Source organism: the organism of the source record quoted next, unplaced genomic scaffold (assembly GCF_019419815.1).
Source record: "Pyrus x bretschneideri cultivar Hongxiangsu unplaced genomic scaffold, Pyrus_bretschneideri_v1 Contig18, whole genome shotgun sequence".
NCBI lineage: Eukaryota > Viridiplantae > Streptophyta > Magnoliopsida > Rosales > Rosaceae > Pyrus > Pyrus x bretschneideri.
Genome location: NW_025999479.1, coordinates 4,686,726 through 4,699,481, shown reverse-complemented (window position 1 = coordinate 4,699,481; position 12,756 = coordinate 4,686,726). Strand labels below are relative to the sequence as shown.

At 34.4% G+C, this 12,756-nt stretch overlaps 1 protein-coding gene across 1 annotated transcript; it reads right to left on the bottom strand.

Annotated features, from left to right (window-relative positions):
- Positions 1-5,524: 5,524 nt before the first annotated feature.
- LOC103937493 (phosphoglucan phosphatase DSP4, amyloplastic) lies at positions 5,525-12,756 on the bottom strand. The gene is made up of 14 exons (XM_009347442.2): positions 12,604-12,756; positions 12,418-12,490; positions 12,278-12,322; positions 11,533-11,635; positions 11,313-11,389; positions 11,133-11,209; positions 10,857-10,937; positions 10,443-10,575; positions 8,812-8,871; positions 8,297-8,353; positions 7,431-7,526; positions 6,618-6,677; positions 6,385-6,492; positions 5,525-5,831 (listed from the first exon to the last, which is right to left on the bottom strand). Exons 1-14 carry the CDS (start codon positions 12,627-12,629, stop codon positions 5,700-5,702), a joined length of 1,128 nt encoding a protein of 375 aa, XP_009345717.2. The 5' UTR covers positions 12,630-12,756; the 3' UTR covers positions 5,525-5,699.

Genomic DNA, 12,756 nt, shown 5'->3' with positions numbered 1-12,756 from the left:
TATTTTACAAATCTACATATTACTGTTTCATATCATATTGTATTACCATATCCGTGATTCATAGAAAAGCCCATTGTCATCCTTCTCTGCTCAAAAATAGGTCTCGGTTTCTATACGTGAAGCTGCAGGCGGGTGAGGATCTTCGCTGCGGCCTTCGATTTGCCTTCAAAAATAGCCTTCACGAGTGAGCGTTTGGAACACGTGGAGGTAGCAAGAGACGCCACGCCATGGAGGATAAGGAAGACAAGGAGGAAGTGGATGACATTGGAATATTGTATACCCACCAATATTTTTCTAAAAAAAGAAAAGAAAAATGGTGGAACTCGATAAAAACTGATTACCTGTTATAGGTAGCATTATAACTCGTGTAATTGTATAAATTTTAAGTAGAGATTATGTAGGAATTCTAAGAGATTTTAAACTTGGGAATTGTTATTAGCATTCCAAAAGTCTCATTCTACACTCAAAACTTTCTATATTTGGAAAGAAAAATACACTTGTGAGGAGTGTAGAATGAGATTTTTGGAGTGCTAATAACACTTCCCTTAAACTTTTCCTATTACTGTTTGTATTATTTGGAGAGTAAGTTTTTCTCCCCCTTTAGACCAACTCCAACCATTAGAATAAAACTCAAATTTTAGATTCTAAACAATCTAAACCTACCCCAACTTGCTCTAACCTTGAGCCAAATATGAGTTTTAACCTAAAACTCATTTTTGGGGCAGATTTAGGCCAGAATTTACCCTAGATTAGTGGGTTGGGTCCACCATATATCTATATTTTTTTTAGTTTTATATTTATAAATACATTGAATCAACTGACTAAGATCTAATATGATCAAATCCAACGATAAAAAAAAAAAAAAAAAAAACTAATGAAAATGGCTTGAAAACTTTGAGTTTTAATGATAAGGACAAAATAAAAGGTAAAATGAATAGTACCATGATTGACTTTTTAGTGTAAAAATGTGGTTTTTCTTTAAAGTGAACAGTACCGTGGGTTTTTCGTTAAAACTCCCTAAAAAAAAGATATAAAAGTCCAAATTTAAATCCAATGACTAAAATAATTTTAAAAAAATCTTTCATGTGTTCATGTGTTTCATATTTTTTCAATTTCATAGTGTTCCACGAGTTTGATGGTGTCAGTTCACTGATTTTTTTTCAATATTTATTGGAATCTAAATATTTTTAGATTGAAATTTTCATAAAATTAAACTAGGATAGTCTACAATTTTTTTTAAAGTTACTTTAAGAAAAAAAAATCTTCATAAATTCATTCTTTAATCATTTCGGGCTAAAAATTCAACTCAGAAGGTAAGGGTGGGCATGGTGCGGTTTGGTGCAGTTCCAACCTCAAAAGGGCATAGAAACCGGGAAATATCAACAGTTCGTTGCAGTTCCGCTTAAATTTTTTACTAAAACCATATCGTTCGGTTCAAATCGATCCTCGTTTAGTTCATGCCACGATTTCATTTATACTGGTTCTTGTTCGGTTCATGCCGGTTTACAGTTCCAAATACTAAATCATTAGTATGCCAAATCAAAATGTTATTCAAAGTTTACTTAATATTTTGGGTAAATTACAACAAACTACCTCAACTATTGGTCTCATGACACTATCATATCTCATCTTTTAAAATTGACAATGTCGTACCTCATCTTTAGAATTTGGTCCAATGTTATACTTTCCATTACTTGACCGTGTATTTTTCAGTTAAATGCTAACGTAGCTTGATTTGAGACCCATTTTCTATTAAAAAATTATTAAAAACTAATAAAAAAAAAATAGGGTAAAGTACAAAAAACTACCTCAACTATTGGAGTCACGACAGTTTCATACCTCATCTTTTAAAATTGACAATGTCATACTGCATCTTATGAATTTGTGACAATGTCATACCTCTGTCAATTTTTCTGTTAGTTTTTCTGTTAAGTGCTGACGCGGCAAGAGACAGGAACCACTCACTAATCCAGCTGGATTAAAAAATAATTAAATATTAACAAAAAATTAAGAATAAAAAAACAAAACGAAAAAAAATTTCCTAGGAGTGCGGCATGCCCTTTCCCCTCTCCTTCTTCTCCTCCTTCCTTCTTCTAGGTTTTTTTGTTTTGTTTTTTTTTTTTTCTAGGTTGCAGTTTCCATTTTCTTTTTCCTCCTCCTCTTCTACCTCCTTCTTCTTCTTCGGTTCTTTCTCCTTCTCCCGGGGGGGGGGGGGTTGGGTTGGGTTTTCAAAATTTTTTTTTTTCCTCCTCCTCTTCTTCTTCTTATTCTTCTTCTTCTTCTTCTTCGGTTCTTCCTCTTTTTTTTTTTTTCCTCCTCCTCTTCTTCCTTCTTCTTCTTCTTCTTCTTCTTCTTCGGTTCTTCCTCCTTCTCCTGGGGGGGGGGGCGGGTGAGGTTGGGTTTTCAAATTTTTTTTGTGTTTTTTTCCTCTTCCTCTTCTTCCTCCTTATTCTTCTTCTTCGGTTCTTCCTCCTTCTGGGGGGGCGGGTGGGGTTGGGTTTTCAAATTTCTTTTTGTTTTTGTTTTTTTTTTTTTTTTGTGTGTTAAAGATTAAGTAGAAGAAGATGAAGATGGGGAAGAGAGAGAGGGGGAGGGAAGGGACGACTAAGGTTTTTTTTTTTTTTTTTAATTTTAAATTTTACTTTAATTTATTATTTTAATATTTAAAAAATATTAAATATTTTTTTTAGTTTTTAATAATATTTTATTAATTTTTTAATAGAAAGTGGTCCCAGTCTCTTGCCATGTCAGCACTTAACAGAAAAACTAACGGAAAAATTGACGGAGGTATGACATTGTAACAAATTCGTAAGATGCGGTATGACATTTTTAATTTTAAAAGATGAGGTATAAAGCTGTCATGATCCTAATAGTTAAGGTAGTTTTATGTATTTTACCCAAAATATTAATATTTTTTAAATATTAAAATAATAAAGAAAAGTAAAAAAAGAAATTTCTTTTTCTTTTCTCTCTCTTCTTCTTCTTCTTCTTCTTTTGCAGGTTGGGTGGGGAAGGGGGGAGGGATGGATGAACTAGGTTTTGTTTTTTTTTTTGTTGAAGATTAAGCAGGTAGGGGGAAGAAGATGAAGGGGGAGAAGAGAGTAAGGGGAAAGGGACGAACTGAGGTTTTTTTTTTTTTTTTTTTTAACTTTTCTGTATTATTTTAATATTTAAAAAATGTTAAATAATTTTTTTTTAATTTTTAATAATATTTTATTAATTGTTTAATAGAAAGTGGACTCCGAATCAAGCCACGTTAGCATTTAATTGAAAAATTTACGGCCAAATAACGGAAGGTATAACGACCATTCTAAAGATGAGGTATGACATTGTCAATTTAAAAAGATGAGGTATGATAGTGTCATGAGACCAACAGTTGAGGTAGTTTTTTGTCATTTACCCTAATTTTTTCTTGTTTTTTGCATACTTGCATTCAAATATGACTTCTAAAATGGTTATACAAAGTTACAAACAAAACATATCCTTTTCAAATACTAAATCAAAATGCAAATGTCCTTAACACCAAACAAACAAAAAGAAACACAATTCAAATGTACATATACATTCATAATACAAATATACATCCACACGTACAAATACATTTAATAAGCAGCAAGAATGTTAGTACGAATTCAATAATTCAAGCCCAAAAGGTACTTATCAAGAGATTAAAAAGGCCCAGGAAAATGGGAAAGAAAAAAAAAGTACGATGTAACTGAACACCTTAAGACCATTCTATGTTAAAAAAAAAAAAAAAAAAAAAAAAAAGAAAAAAAAAGAAAAGGGAAATCAAAACCTGAATGTCAAATTTGGAGATCTATGAGAGAAAATGACCTCATTTTTTCAAATATGTGCCTTATCTCAATAGGTGAACCATGCAAATGAAAAACTAATTGAGAAATGCTCCCATGCAGTCGCACTAAGTGAAACCAGTTTGGTTTTCACCACTCATTTAGTGACACTTGTATACAACTATTAAATTTAATTAATTATTTATATTCACGATTCGGTCCGGTTCTAAACAGTTCTACCAACCTAAAAACCAGAACCGTTATGTATAGTTCGGTTAGATTCTTGAACCTAGATTGACTTTTTTTTATCAACACGGTTTTTTACAGTTTGTTTGATTCGATTTTGCAGTTCCAAATTTTTTATGTCTGCCCTTACTGGAAGGGTTAAAGTATAAAAACTATTTCTTGGTTAAAACCTAAATTTTTTAGGTTAAATTTTAAATTTTAACCTAAAAGTTGGAGATGGACCTAGTAGTATAAATAAAATCACAAGGCATGAGAAATTATCTACCATTCAAGCCCTTCTCTCCTCTCTCCATATTTCTCTCTTTAGTCTCTAAATTTATACAACATTACCTCCTGTCATTTTGTTATCAAGTCACCATTTAAACGAATAAAATTCTTTTTTACGAACAATAATGGCATTTATAGATTAACCTGTTAGTTGTTAAGAGAGACAAATCGATCGGGATTGATTCCGCATCAGAATACATATGCATGATTACTTTCCGTCACTGTGGTAAAATGCCACCTTCATTTTTGAAATACAATAAAATGCGTACCACTAAATTATACGTAAGTAGGTTTTTTTTGCTAAAATAATTTGAGATTAGTATAACTCCTCCCTTTCATGTGATCGTTCATATGACAATTTAACAAGAACATTGCCAACTTTGCATAAAAAAACCAAAATGATTTACGATAGGCAAAATCAGCATCCACTTCTATCAGTTTTCATTTTTAGGATCAAAATAAGGGATTTATGTTAATCTCAAGAACCGTTTTGGTCAGAAAGACTAAACAGTATGACATTGCTTAGGTATGGAATGACCTTTGAAAGCAATATTAACCAAGATGGGACTCAAAATTTAAAGTTCAAACCCCTCAAGATGATTTTTTGCATTCAAAACAATTAATCTTGTCAATAAGTTGGCAGAAAATAGAATTTCAACCCTTCATACTTTAGCCGGACATTAATAATAAACGTATTCAGATTCTCAAATGAGTCCAAATGTTAGATCACTTTGTCTAACACCAGACTGAAAGTTTGACTCATGAGCCCAAATACTTCAAACTTAAGCTACATTATAAATTATAATTCAAAAAAACAACAGACAATAATTCAATAAAACAAGCTCACTACTAATAATCGGTCACTTGCAGTAACCCCGAGAATTCCACAATCTCTAATAACCTCTGCAGAACGCATCCTATCATCATCTCTACAAGTCTTGAACCCTCCAGTAGTTAAGTTTCGGGTTTACGGATCAAACAAATATAAGTAGAATTTTGTGCAGGTAGCAAGTATTCAATTATCATACATCTCTCGACAAACTCGCATCAAATCGAATCTACTTGAACCAATAATCATGAAGCGAAGGCAGTGGAAAATTCAAGTTGAGCAGGACTTACCTCTGCGACAATCAAACACAGCTTTCCTATGTTCATCCTCCTGCAAAGATCTCTACAACATTTATCAGCTGTTTCCAATCTCCACTCAGAAATCAGGTCAGTCACTTAAAATTCTTCTCCTTTCTATTATTAAATTGTTGCTGGAATACGAATTTAATTTATTGATCATTAACTATACTATACCACATTTATTTCATATATGTTAACATGTGATGCTAGGGAACTCGTACAGTTACTACTTTACATGCTAGAACACTTGTATTGCCCTTTTGTAATTCACTCATCACTGGGACAAGATTCGAGAAACCGTCTTATTTTCAGTCGTTCCTCGGTTGTAAGATGAGGATCATCACCAGTCAACCTCTTCCGTATGGCCGCACTTTCACTGTTAGGGTCGTCCTCAACAACCTGCAAGAGAAGCTCAGCCAATGAGAAGAAATATGGTGCGATCTGGACAATTAGAATCCGTTAACCATGAGATCAAAGGTTCCTATTCCCACAAAGTATGCAGCAAATTTATAACTTCCTTTCCATTTTCCCTGAAACATATCTGGCATTTTTTCACAAAGAGAGAAAGATATCCGGAAAGTTTTTTATGTCCAGTGGTCACATTGCCTCCTTAAGACTAAAACTTATGCGCAAACAAAATTTTCCAAAAACAAAGCCCTGACGGGCATTATATCTCAAGATTTTACTGTTTTATTCTTGCCCACGATAACAAAAGAACCTCAAGATTTTCTTATAAAAGAACATATATTTATATCTTCCTTTTATTTTTATTTATTTTATTTTATTATTATTAAGGGTAGGGGGAGGGTTCAAAACTATTACAATAATTTAGGGAAGGGAGGAGTTTCGAATCCAGGACGCATGAGTAGAAACCCAACACCCTATCCGCTAGGATATCTTCCTTTTATGTTCTTCAATATTTACGAAGTACAGACTCAAAGCTGAACCTTACATGAACATAATTGTTGACATGGCCATCCTTGTTGGGAGAGGTGAAAGGCTCGTGCTTATTGTGTGTCCACCCACCATCAATGACGTATTTATATTCATATTGTCCTTCCTGTAAAGCATGAGTTTATTTTAATAAGCTGGTCGATGAATGCAACATTCAATGTGTTATGAAAAACCCATGTTGAGCCTGAAAGACCAAACATAAGCAAACTTTTGATTCAAAAAAATGCTCACCGGCAATTCCCTCTTGAGAATCCACGAATCCTGTTCCTTATTAAACTCTAAAGGAATCCTCTGGACAAGCATCACAAGAGTAAATCATAGATTGAAAAGAAAACATTTATCACCGAATTTCCAACAGTTTGAAATTACAATATCTTAAGCATTCAAAAACACTATGTTTCACTTGTCCACCATAAACAAGAAATGCAAATGGAAAACTTCTTGGCCATTACCCAAAGAAGAAGCAACTATTTTTCACAGCACTATTCAAGTCAACAGCAGTTCTGTTCTGATGAAATTTGAACTCCATGGCACAGAAACAATCAATCTAATGCACTGCTTGTCATAGGTTGCACCACAATGACATAATTTATGTTTTAGTGACCAGCAATGAGTTTACAAGTGACATCTGTATATCGTATCTAATTAGCCGCTACTAGGACCTTGTCTTTACAAATAGGCCAGACAGCTATCATTCAATTACTTTACTAAGATATGCAAAATCTCCTTTGAACAATATGTATGTGGCAACTCTACTCGCTGCTTGGTCATGAAGAGAACGACATGTTTTCTTAAGGTGCAAGCATCTCTAGTACATGATTATATACATCCACGTTTCTTACAAGACTAATCTTCCCCATCATCTCTATCACATTAATATGAAAAACGAGCATTGGGAAGTAATACCCAAGAGTCAATCCTCATTGATCAAAACCGTCCATACCATACTACGCATTTAGAGATAGCATGCACTATACATTAAAATCACAGTTTGAAGCTATATCAAACATTAAGTCTGCTGCTAAGGTTGAAAAAGGTTATTACCTGACCCCATCCAATATCAAGTCCTGAGATTTCCACTGTAGAGCAATTATCACCTCCCCAAGTCAATGTGACAACCCTTTTTGTCATGCCTGTAAGCTTTATGATGAGAAGATATGTGACATATGAGTTTTTAATAACTTCATATTTATATAATAAAATAAGACAGATATCAGATCAAATGAACTTTGTTTCAGAAATAGATGGAGGTGGTAAATTAGGCACCAAATCTAAGCCTAGGTGCTAATTGTTAAAAATATTTCTTTGGGTGGCAAGCAAATGCACACCCTGGAAGTTCAGGTGGTTGCTGCAAATTTCAGTAATACAAAAGAAGAAAGGGAAAATAACCACCCTACAATAATTTAGATTACTAATGAATTCAAACATCAATAAATTAAAAGGAAAACTAATGAAAAGAGCATGAAAACTTTGAGTTTTAACGATAAGGACAAAATAAAGGGTAAAGTGAATAGTACCAGGATTGGCTTTTTAGTGTAAAAATATGGTTTTTCGTTAAAATGAACAGTACCGGGAGCTTTTCGTTAAAGTTCCCATAAATTAAAAGTTTAAAACAATCACCAGCAGGCATTTACCGCCTGGCAATTTTGGGAAGATATTTTTGTTAAGGAATGTAAATTAATGGCTTGTAAAAGAATGGATGTATTACTGTGTTGTGGGTGAATATTGGTCTAAACTTTCTATTAAAGAGAGAGTCACCATGCACTTGAATGAAGTAACAACATGCACCCTGAAACTTCTTACTATATCATCATATTTTCAAGTTGAAAATTGATAAACTTGAAAAACTGGAAGACAACTTGCGCAATTATATATGAAATGACATTAAAGAAAAAAAAAAATAGACTCACAATATCTGCGGTAGCATTTTTTATAGCATCCAGTTTTGGGAAGCACGAACGCTTGCTCTGCATTAAATCCAGAAAAAAGATACTACTGAGACGTTATGAAGTTCCACATTAATTTATGCAGTACAGTTGCCCACTTTCCCATTTGCTCAAATTAGCTATCATATCACTGATTCGAACTTTCTGAAACTTTTTTCTTCAGAAAATAGCAATGTCTTACAACTGCATAAAATTCATGAGTGGTTTTAAAGATTCATATTCAAGGTTCTCCTGTCATAGTTTCGTGAATCCAAAACTTGTCCAATATCAATGACTGGTTTTATGTTAGAACGATCTCCTGTCATACGAAATAAGCTTCAAGTTCAAGGTTCTCCTGGCATTTTTTTTTTCTACTTTTGAGAAATAACTTGGAACTTTCATTTTCAATAAATAAAATGTACAGGAACTCTTTACCAACAAGATATGTTGTATTGAATATTGATAAATTAACCATCGGAATATGTCAAAGAAATAGTTACCAGCAGTAAATTGACAGCATCTGTAAGTTTGTATCCCTGTACCCAGGACATGTAAGCCAACTGCCATCATAACAACATTCAGGAACAGTGTTAAAACGAAATAACTGACACACCACACTGATCTGTGTAATAGACAATCCAACAAGTATATGAAACGAGAGTCACTGCCTGGAAGTTAAAAACAATTTGATGTTACGACTAACGGGAGCCTTCTCAACAGTTCTCACTGTTTTTTCTCACATTGAAGACTATTTGGATATGCATTTACTTGTGTATGCCCGTCTATCACTGCAGGCTTCATATGACTTAAAATGATTTTCTAACAAATTTTACTAAATTCTTAACTGCGTACATTAGCATTTCACCAAGCCTTCTGAAATAAAACCAATCATTGTCCATTGGGCAAGAAAGTCAGCTTATTTCGTATTCACTTTATAGATTTCTGAACAGGATTGGAAGCAGTCTGTCAAGAGGGCTCAAGAAACTGCAAGGTCTGCGGATGGTCTAAAAGAAAAAACAAAATTTTTAGCTGAAGGGAAATATGAGACCCCACACAGAAAACACGTCACATGGGTTCACTACAATACAGGAATCAGCTTGTCAAATATCAGTGTTTTGCATTTATACTCCCACATTTTGTCCTTATACAAACAGTATGTGCTTTCCCTTCTACATAATCTACTAAACGTATGTTTTGGCTTTGACCAAAAATATTCCCCAATTTATGTTAATTTACTAAAACCTTTTCCCCTTGTTCATTTTCCCTGGTCAATTTTCTAAAAGTATACCTTGGATGTCAAACAGATTAATTTGAATTTATATTGAACTAAGCATTAATTCTGGCTGAAAAATAAAAGAGGAAGAAGTCTCAAAGTACTAAACACAAACACAAATGTTGATCGATGAAAATATACATGCCATTGATGCCAAAAGCACAAACACAACACTAATTTATGTAAGTAATATAAATTGATAAGTAGGTGGGTGGGCTTCCATGTGAATGGTTTAATCCATTAGTTCCATAAGGTGTTTGCTATTTTGCGCAAACATTGGGAAGAATAACATTACTTTCAAAACAATGTATTAAAAGCGTGAGGCGTGGGCGAGGCGTCCAAGGGATAGCCTGGCCTAGGTGTGAGGCAAAGCCTCACGGGACCTAAATTTTTTAATATATACACTAAGCGTACACATATATTATATTAAAAAAAGAAGATTATTAATCAATAATTACCCTGAGCACACACATATATTATAAATATATACACACATATATACCTATATATATATATATATAATAAAGGATGAAAAGCACAATGAGCACACATATAACAATGCACACACACAGCACACACATCCAATATATAAAAAAATAAAAATCAGAAAAAAAAAGGCAGAGAGACGATAGTGCAAGGAAGAGGTATGAGGCAGTTAAAACCTACCCAAAATTTGGGTTTGGGAGTTACAAAAAAAAAAAAAGCCCTGAGGCGCGCCTAGGCGGCTCCGGCGACCCCCTCCGCTCACACCCTCAAAATAGAGGCGACAACCCTCACGCCCAGCCTCAGAGGACGCCTAGGTGCGCCCTAAGGCAAGCCTTTTAAAACATTGTTTCAAATACACCATTAACAACATACCGCAGCTGCAGGAGCTCTTCCAAGTCCAGCAGTGCAATGCACATAAGTGACACCTCCATTTCGATTTATGGCTTTATATAATTTGCTAACAACAACAGGAAGCCGGAGACGTAGATCATATGAATCAAAGTCCCTGCAACATCAGACATTAGCAGGCTGCACATATGAAGCAACTATATATGAATGTGTCATGTGTCCTAATGTGCATGTATGTAATGGAAATAAAAACCTGTAAGTGAAAGTTTATAAGCTGGTTATTGATATTGTTCTCCAAACAGAGCAACAACAAAAAAGATCATTCCAAGTAATTGTCACAGAATTGGGAAATAGAAACTGAAGTTAACTGCTTCAGAAATTCATTCTAGAAAATGAACGAGAATAAGAGAAACACCAATAATTTTGCAAATAATGAACCTTATTTCAGCACGCAAGTGTTCAATGTCATCAAATGTGTTGGCATACTCTCGAATGGCACCGATGTCAACACTAAAATATCTGGAAGTTCTAATTAAGGAAATTATAGTTTAATTTTCTTCTAACTAAACTTATATTGTCACAGTTGCCCCAAATGGCGAACACATTACACATATTACCTCATGCCTAATGAAGTGAACCATGTGAATATGCTTTTTTCCAGTAATGAGTTCTATATGTCAAAAGAAAACTTTGAAGACAACATATTCAGGATACTCCAAATCTGAATCTTGTTGCAAGCAAAAAATGGTCTTCACGCCGATGCTTCGGAGTTTGTCAACATCTTTAGGTGTCTGGTTAAAAGTAAAATAAAAATACTCAGACTAGGAAGCTTTAACAATGGATAAAAGTTGTTCATATGGCCAGTTATAAAAAAAAAAAAAAAAAAAGGATCACCTGTAGGCAAGACCCCACAATCAGATCTGGACGTATGAAGTTGTAGTTCATACCTAGCTCATGCCTATAGGTCAAGACTGCATCAAGATTATATGAGAAATTGTTAGCTACAATGACAAAAACAAAGTAACATTGCCAACACTCAAAAATCTCACATTTTCATATCTTGTTTCTCATTATATCGAGCCATGCCTACAAAAATTTTAAGCATTTAACTTACCAGCACCCATGGCTTCTGTCATGTTATTACTATATATCTCAGACTTTTCCTCTTTTGCTTCAGCACCACTCGTCTCAGCACTAGAGGTGGAACCAGAAATTGCCTACAGAGTCGCACCAAGTAGCATGATCGACGACAGATACAAGACAACAACACGTCTCAAAAATTGAACAACTAATCGAATTAAGGCATGCATACTGCTCATCCCAATTACTCTACAAAAACACACACAGATCCACAGAAACTACTTAACATAATTGGGCCATCACAGACAAATGATATTATGTCAAATGAACGGTGTCTATGGCTTCCCCCTGTTGATGTTTAGTAATGCAAATAGTTCATACCCGATCATGTATTACCGCCATAACTTGGAGGTACAAATTTTGGTGCAAACGCTTAAAACGTATGCGGGTTAATTTCATAGCGCATCGACCATGAGTCCATTATCTACTTCTCCTAAACCATAACAATTCACCACTTACTTTAGCAGCTTAAACCAGTAACACCAGGCTGTTAACTACACTTATTTCCGGAAAATGATACAGCTGAAGTAATCTCAATTACAATTGACACAAACTACATACATAACTATTAGTCTACTTCCATCTCCCATACTCAAACTTTCATTAACACGAGAAAAAACAAATTACCCAAAAAAGAAACCAAGCCAATAGAGTAAAAAACAAGACTATAAGATCCAAGCATGAAAATATCACACAACTTTTCAAAAATCTTAATCTACCTTCACAGCCATGCTTCTGGGTAGATCGATGCAGCTCATCGTTCCCTGCATTTGAGCGAGAGAAGTTCATAAAATCTGCAAAAAATTTCACACCACGCATGCATACGCAGATTATACGTAATGGAGAAGGATGAGCATACCAGAGTTGCGATAGAGAAGGAAGGCCTCCTCGTGGGATTGCTTCTGAAGCTCCGGAGAGGCAAAACAGAGGATCTGAAATTTGAAGGAAAAAAAAAAAGAGAACGAAAAGAAAAAAAGATCAATTAATTGGTAAAGAAAATTGGTGAATGTTTACGGAATATATGCGTAGGAAATGGATGAGAGACCCTGTGAGATTCTGGAGACAATTCATCTCTGATCACAGGAATAAAAAGATAGATCTTCCTTCGAGCAGACAGAGAGAGAGAGGAGAGAGAAAGAGCCTAGTGTTGGAACCGGGGATATATAGTTGGGTTCACATGGGCGTTTGATTGGAGGAA

Excerpts from the sequence above, each read along its gene's own strand:
- LOC103937493 (XM_009347442.2), bottom strand. The coding sequence starts at position 12,629 with ATGAATTGTCTCCAGAATCTCACAGG. Across the intron at positions 12,491-12,603 it reads TGTCTCCAGAATCTCACAGG|ATCCTCTGTTTTGCCTCTCC; the intron begins GTCTCTCATCCA and ends TTCAAATTTCAG. Across the intron at positions 10,576-10,856 it reads CACTTGCGTGCTGAAATAAG|GGACTTTGATTCATATGATC; the intron begins GTTCATTATTTG and ends CTGATGTTGCAG.